Consider the following 21,419-nt stretch of genomic DNA (forward strand, 5'->3'; position numbering starts at 1 on the left):
CGTGACTGCGCAACTCCCTGCCATTAGTCTGAGCTCATTTCAATGCGTACCAAATGCTCGATGTACTAGATGAGATCCATACATATTACGCGAAGACACTTGTGCAAGTGTAGAAGTATGTTCGGGTGTTGAAGGAGGAAGAGGATGGGAGGGAGGAGGGGGGGTGTGGGGGGGAGGTGGGAAGAGACTTGAAGATGACACAAGAACACTCTGACGTTATAAGGCGACTGTTTTGTTCCCATCTCCGAATTTCTTGCTGTAAATCTAATTTGTTTAACTTTTTCTAATATATTTGAATTGAAGCCTACAATAAACAGATCGCTCAAAAATAAAGCACAGACGGAAACGCTATGGTTCCCCAATGACTAATTTCCCTATCAAAGGGATAACACCAGTTTCAATACGCCTGAGGTAAGCGTAATTGGTACACATACAACACATACATTCTCAGTGATATTACACAGAAACCGCTGAAATAAAATGCCACGGATTTAAAGTAACAGATAACTAAAGACTAGTGGCGCAATCTATTTAGAAACAGGAATGCAATTTTCACGGTTGCTTGTATTATGACTTCCGATAGCAGACTATTGTGTGAAGTAGCTCTAAATGATATTCAACACCAATAGCTTCAAAACTACTTGATTAACATTAACTTCTTTCTGCTCCGTTTTACTCATTTGTACGAAACAATAAATGATATTACGATGCTGTTCAGTTTGAATGGTTTCTCGACTGCTGTTGCCAACTCGCCATTCAAATGCTTATTGTTTGTATTATGTAATTTTCAACGTTAGTATAGCGATAATTAATTTTAATGTTTGCAATACTGATGTGGTCTCTCTCTCATATGAATGCGTGGTGTCTGTTCTTTCGGACTCCCTCGTCATGCCTCACGGCCGATCCACATTCCCACCGAGCGCCATCTATCCGCAGTCCCAGTCCATTTCACATCCAGTCGCTGCGGATTGTGTGTCGTGTCTGAAGAATAAATCACAGTCCGATATACCTCAGCATCTAATTAACGACGTTCGTAGTTGTTATCAAAAGTTCTATCTTATTAAATTTCAACGTCCCACAAAGTTCTGTTTCATTGCGGCGTACAAAATTACTATTTAACGTTGTGTTTATTTTGTCAAATACAACCGAAAGGGTCCCTGCAGAACCATATACAAAACTGCTCTCGGGTCAAGCTCAAATCTGTTACAAAAAAAAGTTTCAGAATGCCTGTAACATTCTTCGCGTGTACTCTTCCCGATACACTACCCTATTTCTTTTCCTTTCAACAACAAAACATCCTACATTCTGACAACATTTCAAATAGATATACCATATACCAGTAACTAGGCCTTGTAATGTCTTGCATACATAAAAATATTTTCAGATAATGTTACAATTACAACCTACAATTAATTACACATGTGAGAATCAGAATATAAAGCTACAGTTTGTCAAAAAATATTCATAAGCGATATTTACGCAATACATTTCGAAAATGAAGAAATGATTGTAATAGAGATTGATACGTACATGTTAATGAAAAAAGTTAGCCGTTCCACTACAAGCCAGTTTGCGGCCCGTATATGCTTTTTGTTACTAAAAAATAGATTTGATAAGAATTATAGTACTGCAAGCTTAACAGCTCTTGTATCCAAGCTGATGAGAAGAACAATATGCACAAGAATAGAAAAAAAAACGGGGGATCAGTTAGATGACGATCAGTTTGGATAAAGGAAAAATGAAGGGACCAGAGAAGCAATTGGTTGGCAAGTGACGATCGAAGGGGTCGTTGTGTGTCACTGAATGCTGTCCCCTATCCCCTATTTTGACTGGTAACAGGTGGTACTCTTCAGTCGGGGGGCTTGGAGATGGCATAATGTAGCTCTGATACTGGTAGCTCAAATAAAACACAGTTAGAAATATTTTTATGGCTAAGTTTTTCATTCAACCTCTGATACTGGTCGAGTTCTGGCAACCATCTAAATAAGGATAAGGTAGGAGACGAGGTACTGTTACAAGTAGCTGCGTGTGGAAGGATCAGGGAGTAGTTGTAGGACAGTTCAGTAGGTAGAGCAAAATGGTTTAAATGGCTCTGAGCACTATGGGACTTAACTTCTAAGGTCATCGGTCCCCTAGAACTTAGAACTACTTAAACCTAACTAACCTAAGGACATCACACACATCCATGCCCGAGGTAGGATTCGAATCTGCGACCGTAGCCGTCGTGCGGTTCCAGACTGTGGCGCCTAGAACTGCTCGGCCACTCTGGCCGGCGTAGGTAGAGCACTTGTCCGTCATAGGCAAAGGTCCGTGATACGAGTCCCGGTCCGACACAGCAGCAGGCTTCAAGTAGGGCTAAGACTGTTGATAAAATATCGATATGTCAGTATTTCAACTTTTTGTACAAGTAGCGTCGATATATGCGGGAGATATTTCTTCACCGACATATCGATATTCAGTATCCAATGTGAAGAAACAGCACACAAGCTGCGTTAAGAAAAATTTTAACGCACCTAGTGTGCTGTTTCTTCACATTGGCATTCTTCAAAAACAGCTGCTGAAAATGATGAACAAAACCAAAAATGGCAAGGCTGATCTTTCACCACGCGATTTTGACATTACAGCTGTCAGGACGCTGGCATTGGCAGAAATGAAGAAATAGGGAAGTCAACATTCAGTGTTCCAGACGAACCCGTAATGTACCGAAAACGAACGATGGACCCATCGGACAATTTCTATTGCGCCACTTACCTGAATTTGCCGTTGTTAGCAAAGTGTTTATCGCCAAGCGTGAAGTTCATCATTTTCCTTTCAATTCTCGCACTGAGGGAGATAATCGGATTGCTAGCTTGTTGATGTATAAAACACTGCATACGAGGGTAATCCCAAAAGCAAGGCCTCCTATTTTTTTATCAGTACATAGACAATATAGCAGGTCAGCAACTGGAAGCAGTTAATTCCATAAATTATCTGGGAGTAGGCATTAGGAGTGATTTAAAATGGAATGATCATATAAAATTAATTGTCGGTAAAGCAAATGCCAGAATCAGATTCATTGGAGGAATCCTAAGAAAATGCAATCCGAAAACAAAGGAAGTAGGTTACACTAGACTTGTTCGCTCACTGCTTAAATACTGCTCACCGGTGTGGGATGTGTACCAGACAGGGTTGATAGAAGAGATAGAGAAGATCGAACGGAGAGCAGCGCTCTTCGTTACAGGATCGTTTAGTAATCGCGAAACGGTTATGGAGATGATAGATAAACTCCAGTGGAAGACTCTGCAAGAGAGACGCTCAGTAGCTCGGTACGGGCTTTTGCTGAAGTTTCGAGAACATGCCTACACCGAGGAATCAATCAGTATATTGCTCCCTCCTACGTATGTCTCGCGAAGAGATCATGAGGATAAAATCAGAGAGATTAGAGCTCACACAGAGGCATACCGACAATCCTTCTTTCCACGAACAATACGAGACTGGAGTAGAAGGGAGAACCGATAGAGGTACTCAAAGTACCCTCCACCACACACCGTCAGGTGGCTTGAGGATTATGGATGTAGATGTAGATGTAGAATTGTTTATTTCTGCAATGGTTTACATCAGTTTACAGCTTGAACAAATGGTTAAATGGCTCTGAGCACTATGGGAGTTAACTTCTAAGGTCATCAGTCCCCTAGAACTTAGAACTACTTAAACCTAACTAACCTAAGGACAGCACACACTCCCATGGACGAGGCAGGATTCGAATCTGCGATCGTAGCGGTCACGCGTTTCCGGACTGTAGAGCCTAGAACCGCACGGCCACCCCGGCCGGCCAGCTTGAGCGTTTAGCTATTTTAAGAGCTAATCACCATTTCTGTCGATGCATTTTTGCAGACGCTGAGGTACTTTTTGTATGTCCATGTCATACCAGCTCGCCGCCAAGCTGTTCAGAAAGTTATGAACCTCTTCTTTCACCTCGCTGTCGGAGCTTTCCGGCCAAATGTCCTTTTAACCTAGGGAACAATTAATAGTCACTGGGCGCTAAGTCAGGACTACAGGGTGTGTGGGTATGTTCCACTAAAACCGTTGCAGGAGAGAACGGATTGCCGAGCGATGTGTGGGCGAGCGTTCTCATGGAGAATGTGTATGCCCTTGCTCAACATCCCTCTTCTCCGGTTCTGAATTGCCCGTTTGAGTTATTTCAGAGTCTTGCAGTACCTGTCAGCGTTAATTGTGGTCCCAGAGATTCGGCTCCGACGACGAGGTGAAAGAAGAGGTTCATAACTTTATGAACAGCATGGCGGCGAGCTGGTATGACATGGGCATACAAAAACTGCCACAGCGTCCACAAAAATGCATCGACAGAAATGGTTATTCTGTCGAAAAATAGCTAAATATTTGAGCTATAAATTGATGTAAACCATTGTAGAAATAAACAGGTCTATTTCTATTGGAGACCTTACTTTTGGGGTTACCCTCGTAATAATAAATCGTCATTTCAATATACAGCTCTAAAACTTGAATATATTTACAATGTACAGTCGACATGTTTTCAGCTGGTACGTCGATATTTCTTCCGTTCATGTATCGATAGTGTTTATCGTTTTATATTGATGACCGATAGTGATCCTTTTAAATGTCCGCATCTCGTGGTCATGCGGTAGCGTTGTCGCTTCCCACGCCCAGGTTCCCTGGTTCGATTCTCGGCGGGGTCAGGGATTTTCTCTGCCTGGTGATGACTAGGTGTTGTGTGCTGTCCTTACGTTAGTTAGGTTTAAGTAGTTCTAAATTCTAGGGGACAGATGACCACAGATGTTAAGTCCCATAGTGTTCAGAAGCATTTGAAACTTTTTTTTTAATACTTTTAAATATCGATATATCTGATTTCCTCTATTTTTAAAAATGTCAACAGTCCTGGTTTCAAGTGTGCCCTAGATTAAAAGCTCGGACGAGGACTGTGACACCTGTCCTCCGTAACATGAGAAAAGGATTTTGGAACCAGAGAACCGTCCTCGGCTGGAGTCAGCTGGAGCCGCCGCGCGACGTACCTTCCGGGCGGTAGGCGGCCGCCGCGGGCAGATACCCGCCGTGCAGCGCGGCGCCGCGCGCACTGCCGCCCGCCGAGCATCGATCTGGGCGGCGGCGGCGGCGGCGGCGGTGGCGGCGGGCCCGGGCGCGCAGCAGCAGCAGCAGCAGCGGCAGCGGCAGCTCCGAGAGCGGCCGGCCTACACTCGCACATCGACCGCCGCGCCGGCCGCGATGCCGGCTGTCTGCCCACCAGGCGCGCCTCTGACGTCACCAAACACTGTGCGTGCGTCGGCGGTGCCGACTGGCGACGGCCGTGCGCCTCCACCTCGCCGCTGCCGCTCTCCTCGTTAATGACACGGCCGCGTTCTGCTGGCTCGGGGAACCACACGAAAGCGACAGTTACCGTCCCCCTTCTCCTCAAATTGTCCGCCCACTCTCTGGGACACGCAGTGAGAAGATCGTCGACCGCCGTATAACTGTCAACAGATGAGGTTTCGACACTTACAATGCAGAATATCGGTACCGCTGAAAGACTTGGTGAGTCTTTGACATTACGAACAAAAATTTGTTTCTATTCATCACTTGCGTATACATTCCACTCTATTCACACCTGTTTCCTTGTATTTTGTTTTCATTTGAACATGACATTACCTCCAAGGCGCTCGTTTGCATGTTGACACTTTGTCGTCTAGTTTCGTCTAATACATTTTAGGTATAGAAGTAGACATTGTTTAGAGCATGCAGCCCACAGAATATATTGAAATTCCGTCACAAAGTATAAATTAAGTGCACCATTTGCGCATTTCAATGCTCGTTACAGCAGCATCCAGCAGATAAATTTGACGATAAATCACTGCAATAACTTTAACTACTATCCTCAGTTAATTTGCTTGAACCAGCTGTTTTCTTTTCCAGTTTAAAATCTATACTCCTAGTTTTCTCTCCTCTTATTGTAGAACAGAATATAATTCGGAGCATTGCATAGTAATGTCACAAGCCTGTATTAGCTTGTAATTACTGTCAGATATTGTTTCATATAAAATAAACACTTCTCAGTTTATGTCCAAGTGTTGCCTGTGGTTTTATTAATACTAAAGCTTTCCTTTTAAAGATATCTGTAAATCTCGTTTTTAAACAATGATGTGAGTCTCGCTAAAATTAGCCACTGCAATACAAAAGATCAAAAGGTTTCCTAATATTCTGCCGTCTACATCCATCACAACAAGTTGTTTACATATGTTGTTTGCATAACAACGGGGATAGTTAAGATATGCGCACATTGTGCACTGACTACCGCTCCAGCTGGTCAACGGTTCGAAAGTTCCAGTTGTGCGACACAGGAAACTGTAAAAGAAAAATAAAAGCATGGGAGTTACAAGCAAGTTTCACATAATCATTCGTACTGTGTTGTGAAGATCGGTGCTCCTAGTTTTTATTAAATATGTGATCAATTGAAGCAACCAATGTCGAACTAATTAATTGTAGCGTCCTAAAGTTATCCTCACTTTCCTCCGGAGAATGTAGTTTTAATACACAAACACGAGCCAGTAAACAGATATAGGAGCCTCGATTGCGATAGCAAAACTTAATTTACAAATAGGAATACCATTGTCCTTTTGAATTTTGTTATCGGGAGTATAATGAAATTAAGTAGATGCAGAAAAGATAGACACAGCAAAGAAATGCGTAGTTTTTACAAGTACTTTCGCCGCAAAATGTAGTTCTAAGACACAGAGCAGAGCCAGTAAACAATTACAGGCACCTAGATAGCAATGGCAAAAGTTAATTTACAAATCTAAATCCCATTGTCTTCTAATATTTCGTAATCGGAAGGATAATGAGATTAAACACGCGCACAAAAGGTAGAGATATTAAAGAAGGGCGTAGTATTTACGGGTACATAATTATTGTATAAAGGTAAACGAAATCATTCCCAGAGATGACTGACTAAACGATTCCGTTACGAAGAAAGCTTGGGTATCGGGATTACAAAGATGTCTACATTTGGCTGAGTCGCTGTTTCACAGGGGTACACACAGGTATACCGGTACAACCACACTGACAGTGGATTTAGTTGCACGCGCTCACCCAATGAAGTGCGAGCACACAATCATAAACAAACAGAACTACACACGCGCACACACGCAGACTAACACTCACATACTTCGTAATGAAATTCACATACATTGGCATTTGAAGGAAGGTTTCGATAAGGTGAAAGTTTCTAGAAGTATGATATTGCAACAGATTTTACGAATATTCTGTCATAGTCCATGAAGTCGATATTTGTACACTCTTTATCATATGGTGATTGTTAAATCCGTCTCAAAATTTCATCTTATCCATGAATGTCAAATTTGTCCAAGTGAAACATTTTGTGGCACATAATATCTGCCAATATAGTCTGCGTGCTGGTGATAATTTTAACCGACTATTATGAATACCGGGAATATCCAACAGACGCAAGTATACAGCAAAGCTGTAGTCAGTTGTTAACACTGTAAGCGTTACAGGACAAAGTACTCGTTATAATTTGAAGACTAAATTATTTTATTTTCATTAAATGAAACGGAAATTATTATGATTTGACTACTATTCATAATTATTTCTTCCATTAGTCAGACAGAGAATTATGCTGTAAGTCAGTGAAGAGATACCGTTGCTCAATAACGCAAATAAATTTGCGTCATTTTTCTGAATGTCGGCTTCTTGCCCGGAAGACCAGATGTGCGGAATTCTGATAAATTCCCATGGAGTTCAGAGTACTGTCACGAGCGTGTTTTTTTTTGTCTTACTCCTACCTGTATTTGGTAATATACGCTCACTTACTTACTTACTTCCTCACTTAAGTGTTTCACTAGGCCATAGCAAATCCGCTTCCGACACTTGTCCACATGTGCCAGTGCATCTTTTGGCAGGGATCCCACGTTATGCGTCACAAAACAAAGGCGGCTCCCAGCGTCAGTTTTAAATAATAGCTCTGTGTGGGTGGAGGGTTGCAGAACTGTAATTTAAGAATTCTCTTCGTCAAGCGTGGAAAGAGGGCGCACGGTTTCGCTGATTTACTATGACAGGGTTTTATATGACTAAATAGGAATAAAAATAATAATTTTACAAGCGTATGCAGTTACTGTTCCTATCTGTTCACTGATCCCATCCTTTATCTTACCTACTGCTTGTTCCACGTTGTACCCAGATCATACTTACTATTGCTCTAGCTATTCAGATAACTGTTTCTTCTTCTGATCAGAAAGTCCATTTTACGCGATAGAGAATCCTAACACAACGTGGTGCAAGTTGGACGGTTTAGAAATGTGCTGAGCATAATGTGGTTAAACCTCCAGTCGACGAAGAAGCTGCTCCAGCCGGTGTGGCCGAGCGATTCTATTCGCTTCAGTCTGGAATCGCGCGACCGCTACGGTCGCAGGTTCGAATCCTGCCTCGGGCATGAATGTGTGTAATGTCTTTAAGTTAATTAGGTTTAAGTAGTTCTAAGTCCAGGGGACTGATGACCTGAGATCTTAAGTCCCATGGTGCTCAGAGCCATTTGAGCCATTTGAAGAAGCTGTTGTATTACATACATATTGTAACAAGCAGCTGTTTATTAGTGCACAGTCTCTACGAAAAGATACTGAAGAACACATTTGTGAAATCTGAAAACAAACTGTAAATCTGATACCACTCTACAGGCGACTGTACCTAAAGATATATCCTCAACATGATTGTGCTATATCTCTGGAAGACGAACAAGTCTCATCTTCATACTCGTCCATGTCAATGCAACAATAAAACTCAGTCTGCCAAGGGACAGACACTCTGAATGTTTTTTTGGGGAAACAGGGTACACGATTAAAGCCAGAGAATAATCATGTGTGTACACAAATTAAAGAATAAAATTCTTCCAATAGCGTGAGCAGCTTATTTACGTGTCGTGACGTAAGAAAATTAGCAACAGCTATTTATCCAAACAAAATAAATAGAGAGTGCAAAATTATAAATCGAAATCGTATTCGGAGACCTAAAAGATATTCACATATTTTGAAAATGAAAAGTTAAACGTGTCTGACAGCAGCATCTACAAAACGTGATGCACAGCCAACAAATGTATTACATAGAACTCGACTGTACTTTTTCAGATTCTCCAGTGGTAATTTGAAAGAATCGTTGTGAGTCGATGTCAGGGCATCACTGCGAGCGAACGCAAGGCTTGATGAAGAGACAACTAAATACAAATGTATTGACAGCACACAACTACAAAACATAACATTATAATACTATTTTTATCACTAACACGAATGTAATAGAAGAACTAATTATACTTGTTTCACCCCTCAGCGAAATCGTGAGCAATGTTTCGAGTTGTATAGGTAGCGGGAGGCATACCTTTTATTCCGTATTCTAGATACACTTTCGAAATACCTCTAAGAAATATGCACCGAGTTTCACAAGGAAGAGATTTTTCTGCCAAGTGTAAATTATGGAAATAGAGGAACCGAAAAATGTCCCTATCGGCATGTCTGATCGTTCTTTTAATAGATGATTTCAGTGGCTTCCACAACCGCTCGATGTTTGGAGTATCCAGTGATGGATCTTCAGAAGATACAAATTCTACCGTGTGGCTCACGAACTCATGGTCAACGCCCTCTATCTTCAAATTTTGGTAGTACTTCCACCCATCAGTTATGACGTTTGTGCCAGGTGGGACAGAATGCTTTACAGGGGACACGAAAGTTCTTTCGTCCATATAGAGCACCCGGACTATAAACTACTTCCTCGATTCTCTTTTCCTCCGAAAATACAAATAGGTTTCACTTCGATTTTCAGCTTGCGCTCCCTTCCGTACTTGGGAGTGGTGATATGCGTCTCATCAGTTACCACTACCTTCTCCTCACCTCCGACTGGGACACTTTCGTGTGCCACTAATATGTAGCATTCCTCCCGATAAAAACCACAATAATAACACACTGTATTGAATGAGACCTCACTTTTCCGACGCTGCGAATTGTTGCGTATAATCTGTTGTCCGGAAGGACCGATGGTGATGCTCTGGTCAATGCTCAAGTTGCAGCTGTAAAACCAAGTGTTCTTTTTTTATTGTAGTCCTTTTCTTGCATTTGGTACTATATAACTGAAACGGGAATTGTACTCTGGCAGTTTTTTTTTTTTAGTTTGACACAGCTTTCACTACGACAGTCTATGTAGTTTCCCGTCTCTTGGTTCGGCAACAACCCGAGTTTCAACAGAAGTCCACGCATTTATTTACGCTAAACATATGTTGAAATAAATTCTAACTACAGGAACTTGAAATTATAACAGATTCTCTCATCGCTATTGACAAAACAAACTACATCCAAACTTGCCGCGGTGTGAGTCGCGTTTATCTTTTGTCATCATCTTCGCCAATTTGCAAGTTCGATATATATAGCTGTAAGTGAGGCGGATATCGATTCGCAGCGATTCCTCCAAATTATCTTTCCAGTAGTTTCAATTTCGTATGTGCACCAGACGGTAAGGAATAGCGAAGATGTCGCGCAGTTTGGCGTAAGCAGTAGATACTAAGTACTCTCCGAAATACTTGCAGCGTCTGCATTTTCATTCAGATGATTTTATTTTATGTTCAACATGGGATTTCTTTGACATAATTACTGTAGTTTTCATAAATTATACCACTTCAGGCGTTTTATCACCAGAAATCTGTGTCTGTCTGTCTATGTGTCTGAAAGAATACTAATGAGGAGTAGTTTTCCACAGTTACAATAATATGAATGAGAGTGTTATAGCTGATCAGATCCAAACAGTAAATGTACCACACAATAGCGCCAGTCTCGAATAATGCCAACTGTGGCCGGTAGTAGCACTAGTGCACTACAACTTTGACGTTAAATATGAAAAAAGGACCCAAAACACTGGTTTTATGCACGCAAGTCTATGAAATAATAATATTTAGTATCGGTTAGTGTGAGTCTTTTCAGTAAATGTATACACCACTTGTTCTTTTTGTCAAACTAGGCTTACATGCAAATGTGTAACCTTAAATATGCACTAAAACTTGACGCCTCTCATATGTAAAGTTTAGACACACGAATTTATATAACAGCGCGATCTGTCTAGACCATTAAGGAAATATGACAAAGAACAGGTGTAACTTTCTTTGCACAACATCTTGATTAAGGCCGTGAGAGATAACTGATTTGCGTTAACTGTGTTAAACTATGATAAACGCATCAATTAGTACGAATATTGTGTGTAAGCAGTTATACTTGTTGATTTGAAGCGTGGAATGTACATTTTTAGCCCAGTCTCTTAGCAGATCATTAGATCCTTAAACCTGAAAAAACACGATAAAGTTACCACACTTACACGCCCTCAGTGACCACAGCAGACGAAGTCGTCTGGTACCTTCGGTCCTGTAAAAGTCTGCACAGAAAAGAACGAGCGAGTTGCTCATCGTAGCTTATTGAACTGTTTAATACCGATCTCAGTGGTTGTTAAGAAAATTTCTGTCTTTACGTTGACAAAATGCCCGTCACGTGGAACAACTTGATATAGATCACTAAATACCGCTCGGCGATTGGCATACCTGTATGTGAATACAATGGTAAGGTGTAAAGAAAGACTTCGAACAATGTTTGAGTAAGGCGTACATGCGTACAGCACACACGAAAACCCAAACACGCGAATTGTCTGCACGAAATAAAATCTATATACGTCAAGAAATATTTCAAGAAGCTCATTAAATGGGTATGCGACGTAGTTATGTGCCCCAATATTCGGATGGAGCAATGGAAATCCGATTCTGCACCTTCATGTGCAAATCCAGGAGCGTGACATCTCAAATACGGAAACCACTCGATAATGTTCTGAAAATACTTCGAATTTCATCACGTCAAACCTTGCACCACTAACAATAAAACAGGCATGTATTAATACAACCACAACTGCGTCTCAATGACTTCAGCTTCATAAGTACTAAAATGTTGCCGCGTGGAGTGGCCGCGTGGTCGGAGGCGCCATGTCAACGACTGCACGGAGGTTCGAGTCCTCGCTCGGGCATGGGTGTGTGTGCTGTTCTCAGAATACGTTAGTTTAAGTAGTGTGTAAGTCTAGGGACCGATGACCTTAGCAGTTTGGTGCCTTTGAATTCACACACATTTGAACATTTTTTTTAATACAAGCATGCAAACGTGCACGCATTGTGTTTTACACGTGCACGATGTTAGTCCATGGGATGGAGTTCCATGCCTGTTGCAGCTGTCGGTCAATACGGGGACGGATAATGCTGTTTGTGGATGACGCTGGAGTTGTCATCGGATGAAGTCCCATATGTGTTCGATTGTAGACAGATCCGGTGATCGAGAAGCTCAAAGCAAGTATCAACGCTCTGTAGAGGACATTGGATTAAAACAGCGGTATGTGGGCGAGTGTTCTCCTGCTGGGAAATACTGTTTATGAATGGCAGAGAAAGAAGTCGAATGACCAGACTGACATACAGTTTTTCTGTCAGGGTGCGTGGGATAACCACGAGAGTGCTCCTGCTCTTATAGGGAGCCGCACACCAGACCATAGCTCCAGATACAGATCCAGTGTGTCCAGAACGCACTCACGTTGCTCTTAGGCTCACATCTGGTCTCCTTCTAACCAACAGAGGGCCGTCACTGGCACCGCTGTGCGGCTGGTCCCGGCGGAGGTTCGAGTTCTCCCTCGGGCATGGGTGTCTGTATTTGTCCTTGGGATAATTTAGGTTAAGTAGTGTGTAAGCTTAAGGACTGATGACCTCAGCAGTTAAGTCCCATAAGATGTCACACACATTTGAACATTTTGAACTGGCACTGCAGCAGTAACAACTTTCATCAGCAAACAAAATAGACCTCTACTCTGCCCTCCAATGAGATTTTACTTGGCATCATTCAAACTGAAAATAGCGGTTGTTCGAGGTTATTGGATGCACGCTACACCATGTCTGGATCGAAGCTGTTCTTCAAGTAACCGATTTGTAACAGTTTATTGTGTCACTGTGATGCCAACTGCTGCTCAAATTGCCGCTGCAAATGCAGTACGATGCTCCAGAGCCAACCGTCGGACGCGATGGTCTTCCATTTTCGTAGTGTGACGTGGCAGTTCTGAACCCAGTCTTCCTGCGACCGTGTATTCTTGTGACCACAGCTGCCAGCAGTCACTCACAGTGGCTACATTCCTGCTAAGTCTTTCTGCAGTATCGCAGACAGCACATCCAGCTTCTCGTAGCCCTACTGCACAACCTCGTTCTAACTGAGTGACTTGCTGATAATGGCGTCTTGCTTGCCTTAAAGGCATTCTTGACTAGCATCAACTCACACGTCCATTCTCAGATGTAGTTAATGCTCACCACTTTTACAGCGCATATTTAAAGCAAACCTGATTTTTACTCTCATAGTCTTAAGCGACTGGATCGAAATTTGTAATGATATCATCTTTGGGATGTAGAAACACTGCCACCATTTTTCGGTTAGAATGTCAAATCGCTGGCTGGTGTGGCCAAGCGGTTCTAGGCGCTTCAGTCTGGAACCGCGCGACCGCTACGGTCACAGGTTCGAATCCTGCCTCGGGCATGGATGTGTGTGATGTCCTTGGGTTAGTTCTAAGTTCTAGGGGACTGATGACCTCAGATGTTAAGTCCCATAGTGCTCAGAGCGAATGTCAAATCAAACACCTCACAGTCCTCAAATATATAAACTGTTATTTCATTTTGTTATTAGTTTCAGCGATTTATTACACCATATTCAGGCCTTCTGACCGACGTGTGGGAAGATTCCGACTTCGGTTCCGGGCGAAAGAGGGGCCAGCAGACTAGTACCTGCAGACTTCTGCTTGACACAGCGATCTCTTCAAACAGCATCCGCCGACTTGGCTTATGCCGCACAACTCCTTCTTGGTGTTACGATTTTTTTCCGTCGTTGTATTATGTTTTACCGTCAAGACTGATTTTTTCATTATGTTTTCACTTACTTTTGTCTAGAACATTTTGCCTCAATCAAGCTCCATCAATGGACTTCTTATACATGCCATTCAGTTATTAAATATTTCTAGCGTTTTTATGTAAATTCCCAGGCCCTCACCAGCACCAAGAAACACAGGATCTAAGCAAGTCACTATGAAGGTGAACACGTATTACGGACATCTCTAATGAGTGAAACTTAGTAAAGATCAAATCTGTGTGCCGGTTCGATCTATGCCTTTCGCAGGCATTGCCCGCACTGAGATCTCCGGACACGACTCCCGACCCGACCAACGAAACATCAGTCCTATTCAGTTCTTATTCAGTACAAAACTCTGCAGAAGCTTGAGAGATAAGCATGCTTCGTTGTTTAATCCATGATCTGCAAGCCCCCTTCAGTAGATTCTCAAATCCACTGCTTATCATCGTTGGTTTGTCCAAGATTGCATATCGACCTCTTTATTTTATCTCTGAAGTGATTTAAAATTTACAGAAACACAAAGAAAGAATTGGTGTTATAGTTTAAAATATTGTTCAGTACAAAACGTGGACATCATACTCCATCTGGTTCAGTAAGGGTTGCCACTATACTACTTAATAAAATAGAATTATCAGTCGCCGGCCGGAGTGGCCAAGCGGTTCTAGGCGCTACAGGCGTGACCGCTACGTTCGAAGTTTCGAATTCTGCCTCGGGCATGGATGTGTGTGATGTCCTTAGTTAGTTCGGCTTAAGTAGTTCTAATGATTTCAGAAGTTAAGCCCCGTAGTGCTCAGAGCCATTTGAATTATCAGTCAGTGACGCAACTTACTGAACGTGCAGCATAGTTATCAAATTTTAGGAAATTTGTGGTAACCTCCAATGGGACTAACCTGCTGAAGTCATCGGTCCCCAGGCTTACACACTACTTAATCTAACTTAAATTAACGTACGCTAAGGACAACACACACACCTATGCCCGAGGGGGGACTCGAATCTCCGAGGGGGGGAGCCGCGCGAACTGTGACTATACGCCCCAAACCGCTCGGTCATACATTTCACCTTTTATTTTGAAGGCTTGGGCTGTCTTTCCCATCACGTCAAAGGAGACCTGCGTCAGAATTACTGTCTTAAGAATCAAATGAGTATTTCTGCAGTTTCTAATGACGCTGAAGGCAAAGATTTCGTTTGATGCAGTGGATCGAATAGTTTTCAGGGACCTGGGTTGAACCTAGTTGACTTTATTTCCTTGTTCGTCAGTCGTCCAACTGGTTTGATGTGGTCCGCCGCGACTTCCTCTCCTGCAGCAAGCTCTGCATCCCAGAGTTTCACCTACTCCCAACTTCCTGAATTATTTGTCGTATTTATTCCGTTTTCTGTCTTCATCTGATGTTTAACACATGACATGACACCATGTCCCTTAATATTGTCAGTGTCTTCCACACACTTCTTTCCTTGCAGGTTCTGCACAGAACATTCTCATTTCCTATCTTGTCAGCCCAGCTAATTTTCAACAACCTTCTATAACACCACGTCTCAAATGCTTCGATTCCATTCTTTTTTGGTCTCCTCATAGCCCGTGATTCACTTCTATATGGTGCTGTAATCCAGAAGTGCATTATCAAAAATTCTTTCCTCAAATTCATTCTAATGTTGGGCACGAATGCCGTCTTTGGCTGCGGCAGTCAGCCTTTTATTCTCCTCGTTTTTTCCGTCGTACGTTATTTTGCTTCCGAAGCTGAACTGCGTCACTATGTCTACTTTTGGGTCCGCATTTGTGATTTTAAATCTCTCAATTATTTCGTTTCTATTACTCCCGTTTCTTACATTTTCCTTCCCATTATAGTAAATCCGTATTCTTTGCCCATTAACGTGTTATTCCATATTATATTTCTTGCAATTCTTCCTCGATATTGATGAGGATTGCTACTCCTTTACCGATTCTTATCTTTCCCTGAACCTATCTCTTACTCCGGTGACTGCATCTTCTCTGTATAGGTTTGACAGTAGAGGTGGAAGTCTGCACCTCTGTTTCAGACGTATTTGAAACCAAATAGCTCGTTATTTGTCTTCAGCTCTATTATTTACCTCTTGGTTCTTGTACATACATGGTATTACCTGTCTTTCCCTACATGTTACATCTATTTCCCTGAGAATTTCGGCCGTACTGTACCAGTTTACTCTGTCGAGCGGTTTTTGTAGGTCGACAAGTTCAATGAAATCTTCATGTGTTTTAAGTGTTGCTTTCATAACGAAGAGCAGCATCATATTTGACTTTCTGTTGCCTTTATCTTTCCTAAATCCAAATTAATCTTATTAGATTTTCAGTCTTCTTCTCTATTATTGTGTACATAACTCTTGTAGCAACTTCAATGCATGAGCTGATAAAATGGATAGAAACGTTAAAATCACACGAAAACGACAATGACAACAATTCTGGCACAGTGAAAATTACACAGAAGACTGTTCACGCATTTAGTAAATTATTGAGTTTAATTACAGATTACACATCTGGTGCTGGATTTTTTTGGACAAAGTATTTCGTAAGTAATCGATGTGTATGCATTAATATTTCAATTAATTAATATTAACAATAACATTATCGTTTGCACTAAATACATTACCTGTAACGAGTTATTTTGATTTTGTACATCGACTGTGAGTCCGTCACTGTAGCAGAGGTCAGCACGTTTGCCTATCACGCGGGCGACCCGTGTTCGGTTCCCCGTACTACCAGGGATGTGAACTCAGCCGTTAAGCCAACTGAAGAGCTGCTCCACAGATTAATAGAGGTTTCACAGACAAGTAACATGACAACGACCGTGAGATTGGTGTGCTGACCTTATGCCTCTCCATACCGCATCCAAGGGCGCTATAGACAGAGGCTGATGCGGCAGGCGATCGAGCCCGATTGGTCCGTGTAGGGTCAGAATGCGGAACTTTATTGCTTAGTGTACATTGTCTGTGGTACTTCAGTAATTTCAGACTGCTTTTCAAAGAAATTATCGAAAAGTATTTCAAGCAGTGCTTCATGTCAGACTTTATAGCATTAGTTTATGGAGGCTGTGCTACGCATAAACTATTACGTCAGTGCAAATAATTCGTGGTTCTAAGCTTCCACAAACGTTTGCAACGCTGGGGATAATTTCTGAAAGGAAAACTAAATACGAAAACTTCAGTCACTTAAAGAAATAAGGTGAAGTAATTACAAATAATGACATGCTATATAAAGAGGTAGATAATATCTACCAATTTTTTTTATGTATTAGCCACAGATGTCTGTTACGTTACATCAGAAACAAATTTGTCACGACTGTGAGCAACGGGCTATCCTTCTGAAGCAATAGGATAGGAATAGATCGACTGGTCGCCGTCGATCTCTGATTATGAAAACGGCGACGAGTTTAACAGAATTTTATCGCAAGCTCTTCAGTGAACCATGCTGCGTAAGCATGTTAGGGGTGAAAGATGTACCTTTGCAACTAAACTTTGCCATAGAAAAACTATGTGAGGGGTGGAGTTCGTAAAACTGTAGCTAAGAACGTAGCATTGAGTCGTGCCTAGGTGGCGCATTCAATAGGAACATTATTCGGGAAAGGGATGGTAAAGGATTCAGTTGAACCCAGAGACTGTAATCAGTCAGGGAGTTCTATAATGATGCACACTCTCTTATGCTGCATAAGTGATTCAAGAAATTGCAATTCACATAGTGGTAAGCGTAACACATAGTAGTAGCGGAGCGGTGTCTACTTTATACTCGTAATTTGCTTAATATGCGGCCTAGTGCTGTCACGGGACTGTTACTGTGGAGGAGTTTTAACTGTAGTGCGGCACGTTTCCTGTGCAGTGGCGCCAACTTCGTGAAACGTTTCATTGCACACGTTTCCATACATTACTGTAATTACGTTTTAGAGGGACACTGAAAAAAAAAAAAAAAAAAAAAAAAAAAAAAAAAAAAAAACCAGCCTGTCACTGAGAAAGGACGTTTGGACGTTTGCATAAATATTACGGTAAGTAAAATGTTGCACTTGTTAACCAAACAGGTGAGAAGTAGCTCTACATGTCGTAAAAATTGTTGAATTTCTGGAATCTTTACGAACTATTTGAAGCTTCCTCCGTATATGAAGGATTTTCTTCCAGGTAGGAACCATATAGTTTTGCTCGTTGATTCGGTGGAGATCTCAGCTTACAAATCCTAACGTCTGTAAGGTGCTTAAGGAGTTTGTCATTTCCCTTATCGGCTCTGGCGATAATATGGCAATGCTAAAAATGCAACATTGCACCGTGTTGTAGCCACCTACGATTACATGAGAGTTTTAGTTTTATTTTACAAGAGTATCAGGGAAACAGTACCTAGATTTATTACCGCAGCGAAGGCTTTCATGACCGGTTTACGGAAGTTTCGTCCTCGTCTTTAGGAGACGCCTTCGAGGATAAAGCCGTTCCGAGTGATTTTGCTCTGAAAATTATTCCCGCAGATTAAGATGGAAGTCATAAAATAATTTTCTTTAGGCCGATAAGGGCTTCTCGACCCAGAGATATTGGTAGAAATATTCCTACACTTCCGTGACAAACTAGGCTATGTCTTCCTAGAATTCCACCACAGGGTCAATGAGTGTAAAGTCCTCCTAACTACATATCAAAGGCCGCTACACACGTAATTTTCGTCTTTTGGGGTACACACAGTGATTTTGTAGATTAGGCGAGACTCAGTTCAGATGTAGGAAACTCAGATGTGTTAGTGTAAGAGTGGTCCCCACATGCGAGAGTATTGATATTCTAGTAAACTACCGAAGTATTCGCAACAAGGACCAGAGCTTGAAGTCTCTTGGAAAGTAGTGAAAATGACACAATAGTAGGCACAGACAGCTAGTTAAAACCTGAGATGGACAGAGTGAGATTTTTGGGGAAATGCAATCAGCCTACAAAATTTTTTGCTAGCGAATCACTCTTGTGACCCATCCAACAATGTTGGAGCCCCTACGAAATACAACTGACAAGGGATGTTGAACGTATGCAGAGAAGAGCAGTACGAATGGCCACAGGCTTCTTTGACCCCCAGGAGGGTGGCTTAAAGATGCTGAACAAACTGAACTGTCAGACTTTAGAAGATAGACGTAGGCCATACAAAGACATTTTTCTCTTATTCTTCTTCTTTTTTGTTAGAGCCGGGCTTGGTGGCAAAATTGTTTTATCTACGGCTAGGTATCCTACTTCGAAAGTTTCAAGAATTTACTTTAAATGATGACGCGCTCCGTACGTGAAAGAAACGGGAAGAAGCCCTAACGAGATGTACACTGGGACATGCACCCTGCAGTGCACTTCACAGTAGTTTGCAGAGTATAGATGTAGATGTTGATGTAACTGTGTCACTATTCAATCGAAATGTATTTCGGAGAATTACGAGTGTTTCCAATTATTGTTTTGTTTTCTTATTTATTTTTTATTTTCACGTTTTTGAAGAAACCTGGGCATTGTAGTGGTCCTGCGTTTACAGTACATCCACTTCTTGCATTCGGTACCAACCCAAAGTGACGTAGACTACATTGTACAAACGCTGTCCTCTGTAATAGATTTGCAGCGATTTACAGGACTAGAGTGTGGCAACTGTAAGTCGTTTCCGTAAGCAGTAAAACATTTTGGTATTCCAAGTAAATTATCGCTCATAGCAGGAGTAAATGATATTCTAATTAGTCTACTTTTCCATTCTTCTCTACCTGCACAAACGGAGAAAATTTCTTCTGCGAGTTATAGACTAGGCAGAGTCACAACGAATTTTCCGAGCAAAAAGTATGAAAAGTTTTTCTTCACTGAGTCATGATAGTTTCTCTACTATGTCAGAGAACCTTCAGAGGTAAAATTTGATCTATGTCGACCAATTTGTTATTATTGTCCGTATCATTACTACTATTACGTATTACTCCTAACTGTTAGAATAAGTGTGACGAATACCATTTGCCGTTATTAATGTTGCTTTGTGTCCATGACATTTTTTCAACTAGTAGAAAATGTTATTCACAGCTACGTAACCCTGAGGAACTTAATTTCTTACTGAAATTGCTGGGCGAGCCCAATTCGTGGTAGAAATGAATTGTAGTGGAAAACACAATAATGGTAACATTAAGGTACGTCTTGAATATAAAATTACGTATACCAGGCATAAAATTAGTCCACCTCCTTACCCACTGGAGACATAACCCTAATGCCTCATGGGTTCTATTCATTGAGAAAGTCCGCAAGTTTCTACTGCTATGCCATATCCAGTCTGATCCATCTTCTGATATTTAGATTCCGTAGGACCACAAATCTTGGTGATTTTGATTGGTACTTTTCACCAAATATTTGAAATAATCCCAGAAATTGCTTATGTGGTTAAGGTCGTGTGGCACCTGTAAACTTGCTCTAAGGATCCCTAATGTTCATCAAATCAAAAACGTATGAGTGAAATTCTGTGAACAGGTCTGTTGTCATATAGAAAAATGGAAGTGTCCACCATGTACTCATCAAGATGAAGATGAAGAAAAGGCTGTATTTGTTCACTAGGAATTTTTACACAAACCTCCTGGTTCATTTCCACGGAAACTTGAATGACTGTGCGCAAGTCATGGTGCGATAAGCACACCCAAAACATAACAGAAACACTTCCGTTCTGAACTGCTCACTCCGCATGTTACTGGTTGAGTGCATGACTGCGAGGCCGGTGGATGCCACAGTGAAAAATTGAGGTATCCGACGACTGAGTGCTGCTCCTTTCGCAAAATTTGCTCAGGCACTTGTTAAAGTGGCAGTGGGGATTGTGATCGGCTTTGAAACCGATTGACAAAGGCGAGCTCTGACACTTGTCTTCGGTCCCAGTCAGTATCTTTTTACGACCACTGCTCTTACGCAGTGCTAAACGGGTGTGAGTGACATACCTGGTAGACACGCTGGACGGACCGAATTGCACCAACACATGGGACGAATTCATTCACGATGTTGTCCAGCGTAGGTGAAAAAGCCGGTAGCTCCTATCTGCCAATCTCTCACGTATCCTTATCGACCGATCTTATTGCGCTCATTCAACTACATTTATATCTACATCTACATCTACACCATACTCTGCAAGCAGCCCAACGGTGTGTGGCGGAGGATACTTTTTATACCACTAACTACGCTCTCCAGCTTGTTTCACTCGTGAACACGGAGTGGGAAGAGTGATTGTCTGTAAGCATCTGTATTTGCTCTAATTTACCGAGTTTTCTACTCGTGGCCATTACGTGAGACATATGTGGGGGGAAGTAATACACTGTCCGACTCTTCCCGGAAAGTGTTCTCTCGACATATCAGTAGTAAATCTCTCCGTGAAGCACAAGGCCTCTGCTGTCACCTCTGCCAGTGGAGTTTGTTCAGCATCTCCGTAACGCTACCTCGCGGGCTAAACGATCCCGCGACGAAAGGCATCGATTCCCATTTGAGCTTCCG

General features: G+C 41.9%; 1 protein-coding gene across 1 annotated transcript in view; it reads left to right on the forward strand.

The window, feature by feature from the left end:
* The window catches only part of LOC124561213 (vegetative cell wall protein gp1-like), a 32,816-nt gene extending 27,458 nt beyond the window's left edge, over positions 1–5,358 (forward strand). The window contains exon 3 of the mRNA XM_047130935.1: positions 4,982–5,358. Within this exon, the coding sequence (XP_046986891.1) occupies positions 4,982–5,358 (377 nt within the window). The remainder of the gene's footprint in view (positions 1–4,981) is intronic.
* Positions 5,359–21,419: the final 16,061 nt, after the last annotated feature.

This window comes from Schistocerca americana, chromosome 1 (genome assembly GCF_021461395.2).
Source record: "Schistocerca americana isolate TAMUIC-IGC-003095 chromosome 1, iqSchAmer2.1, whole genome shotgun sequence".
NCBI classification, from domain to species: domain Eukaryota; kingdom Metazoa; phylum Arthropoda; class Insecta; order Orthoptera; family Acrididae; genus Schistocerca; species Schistocerca americana.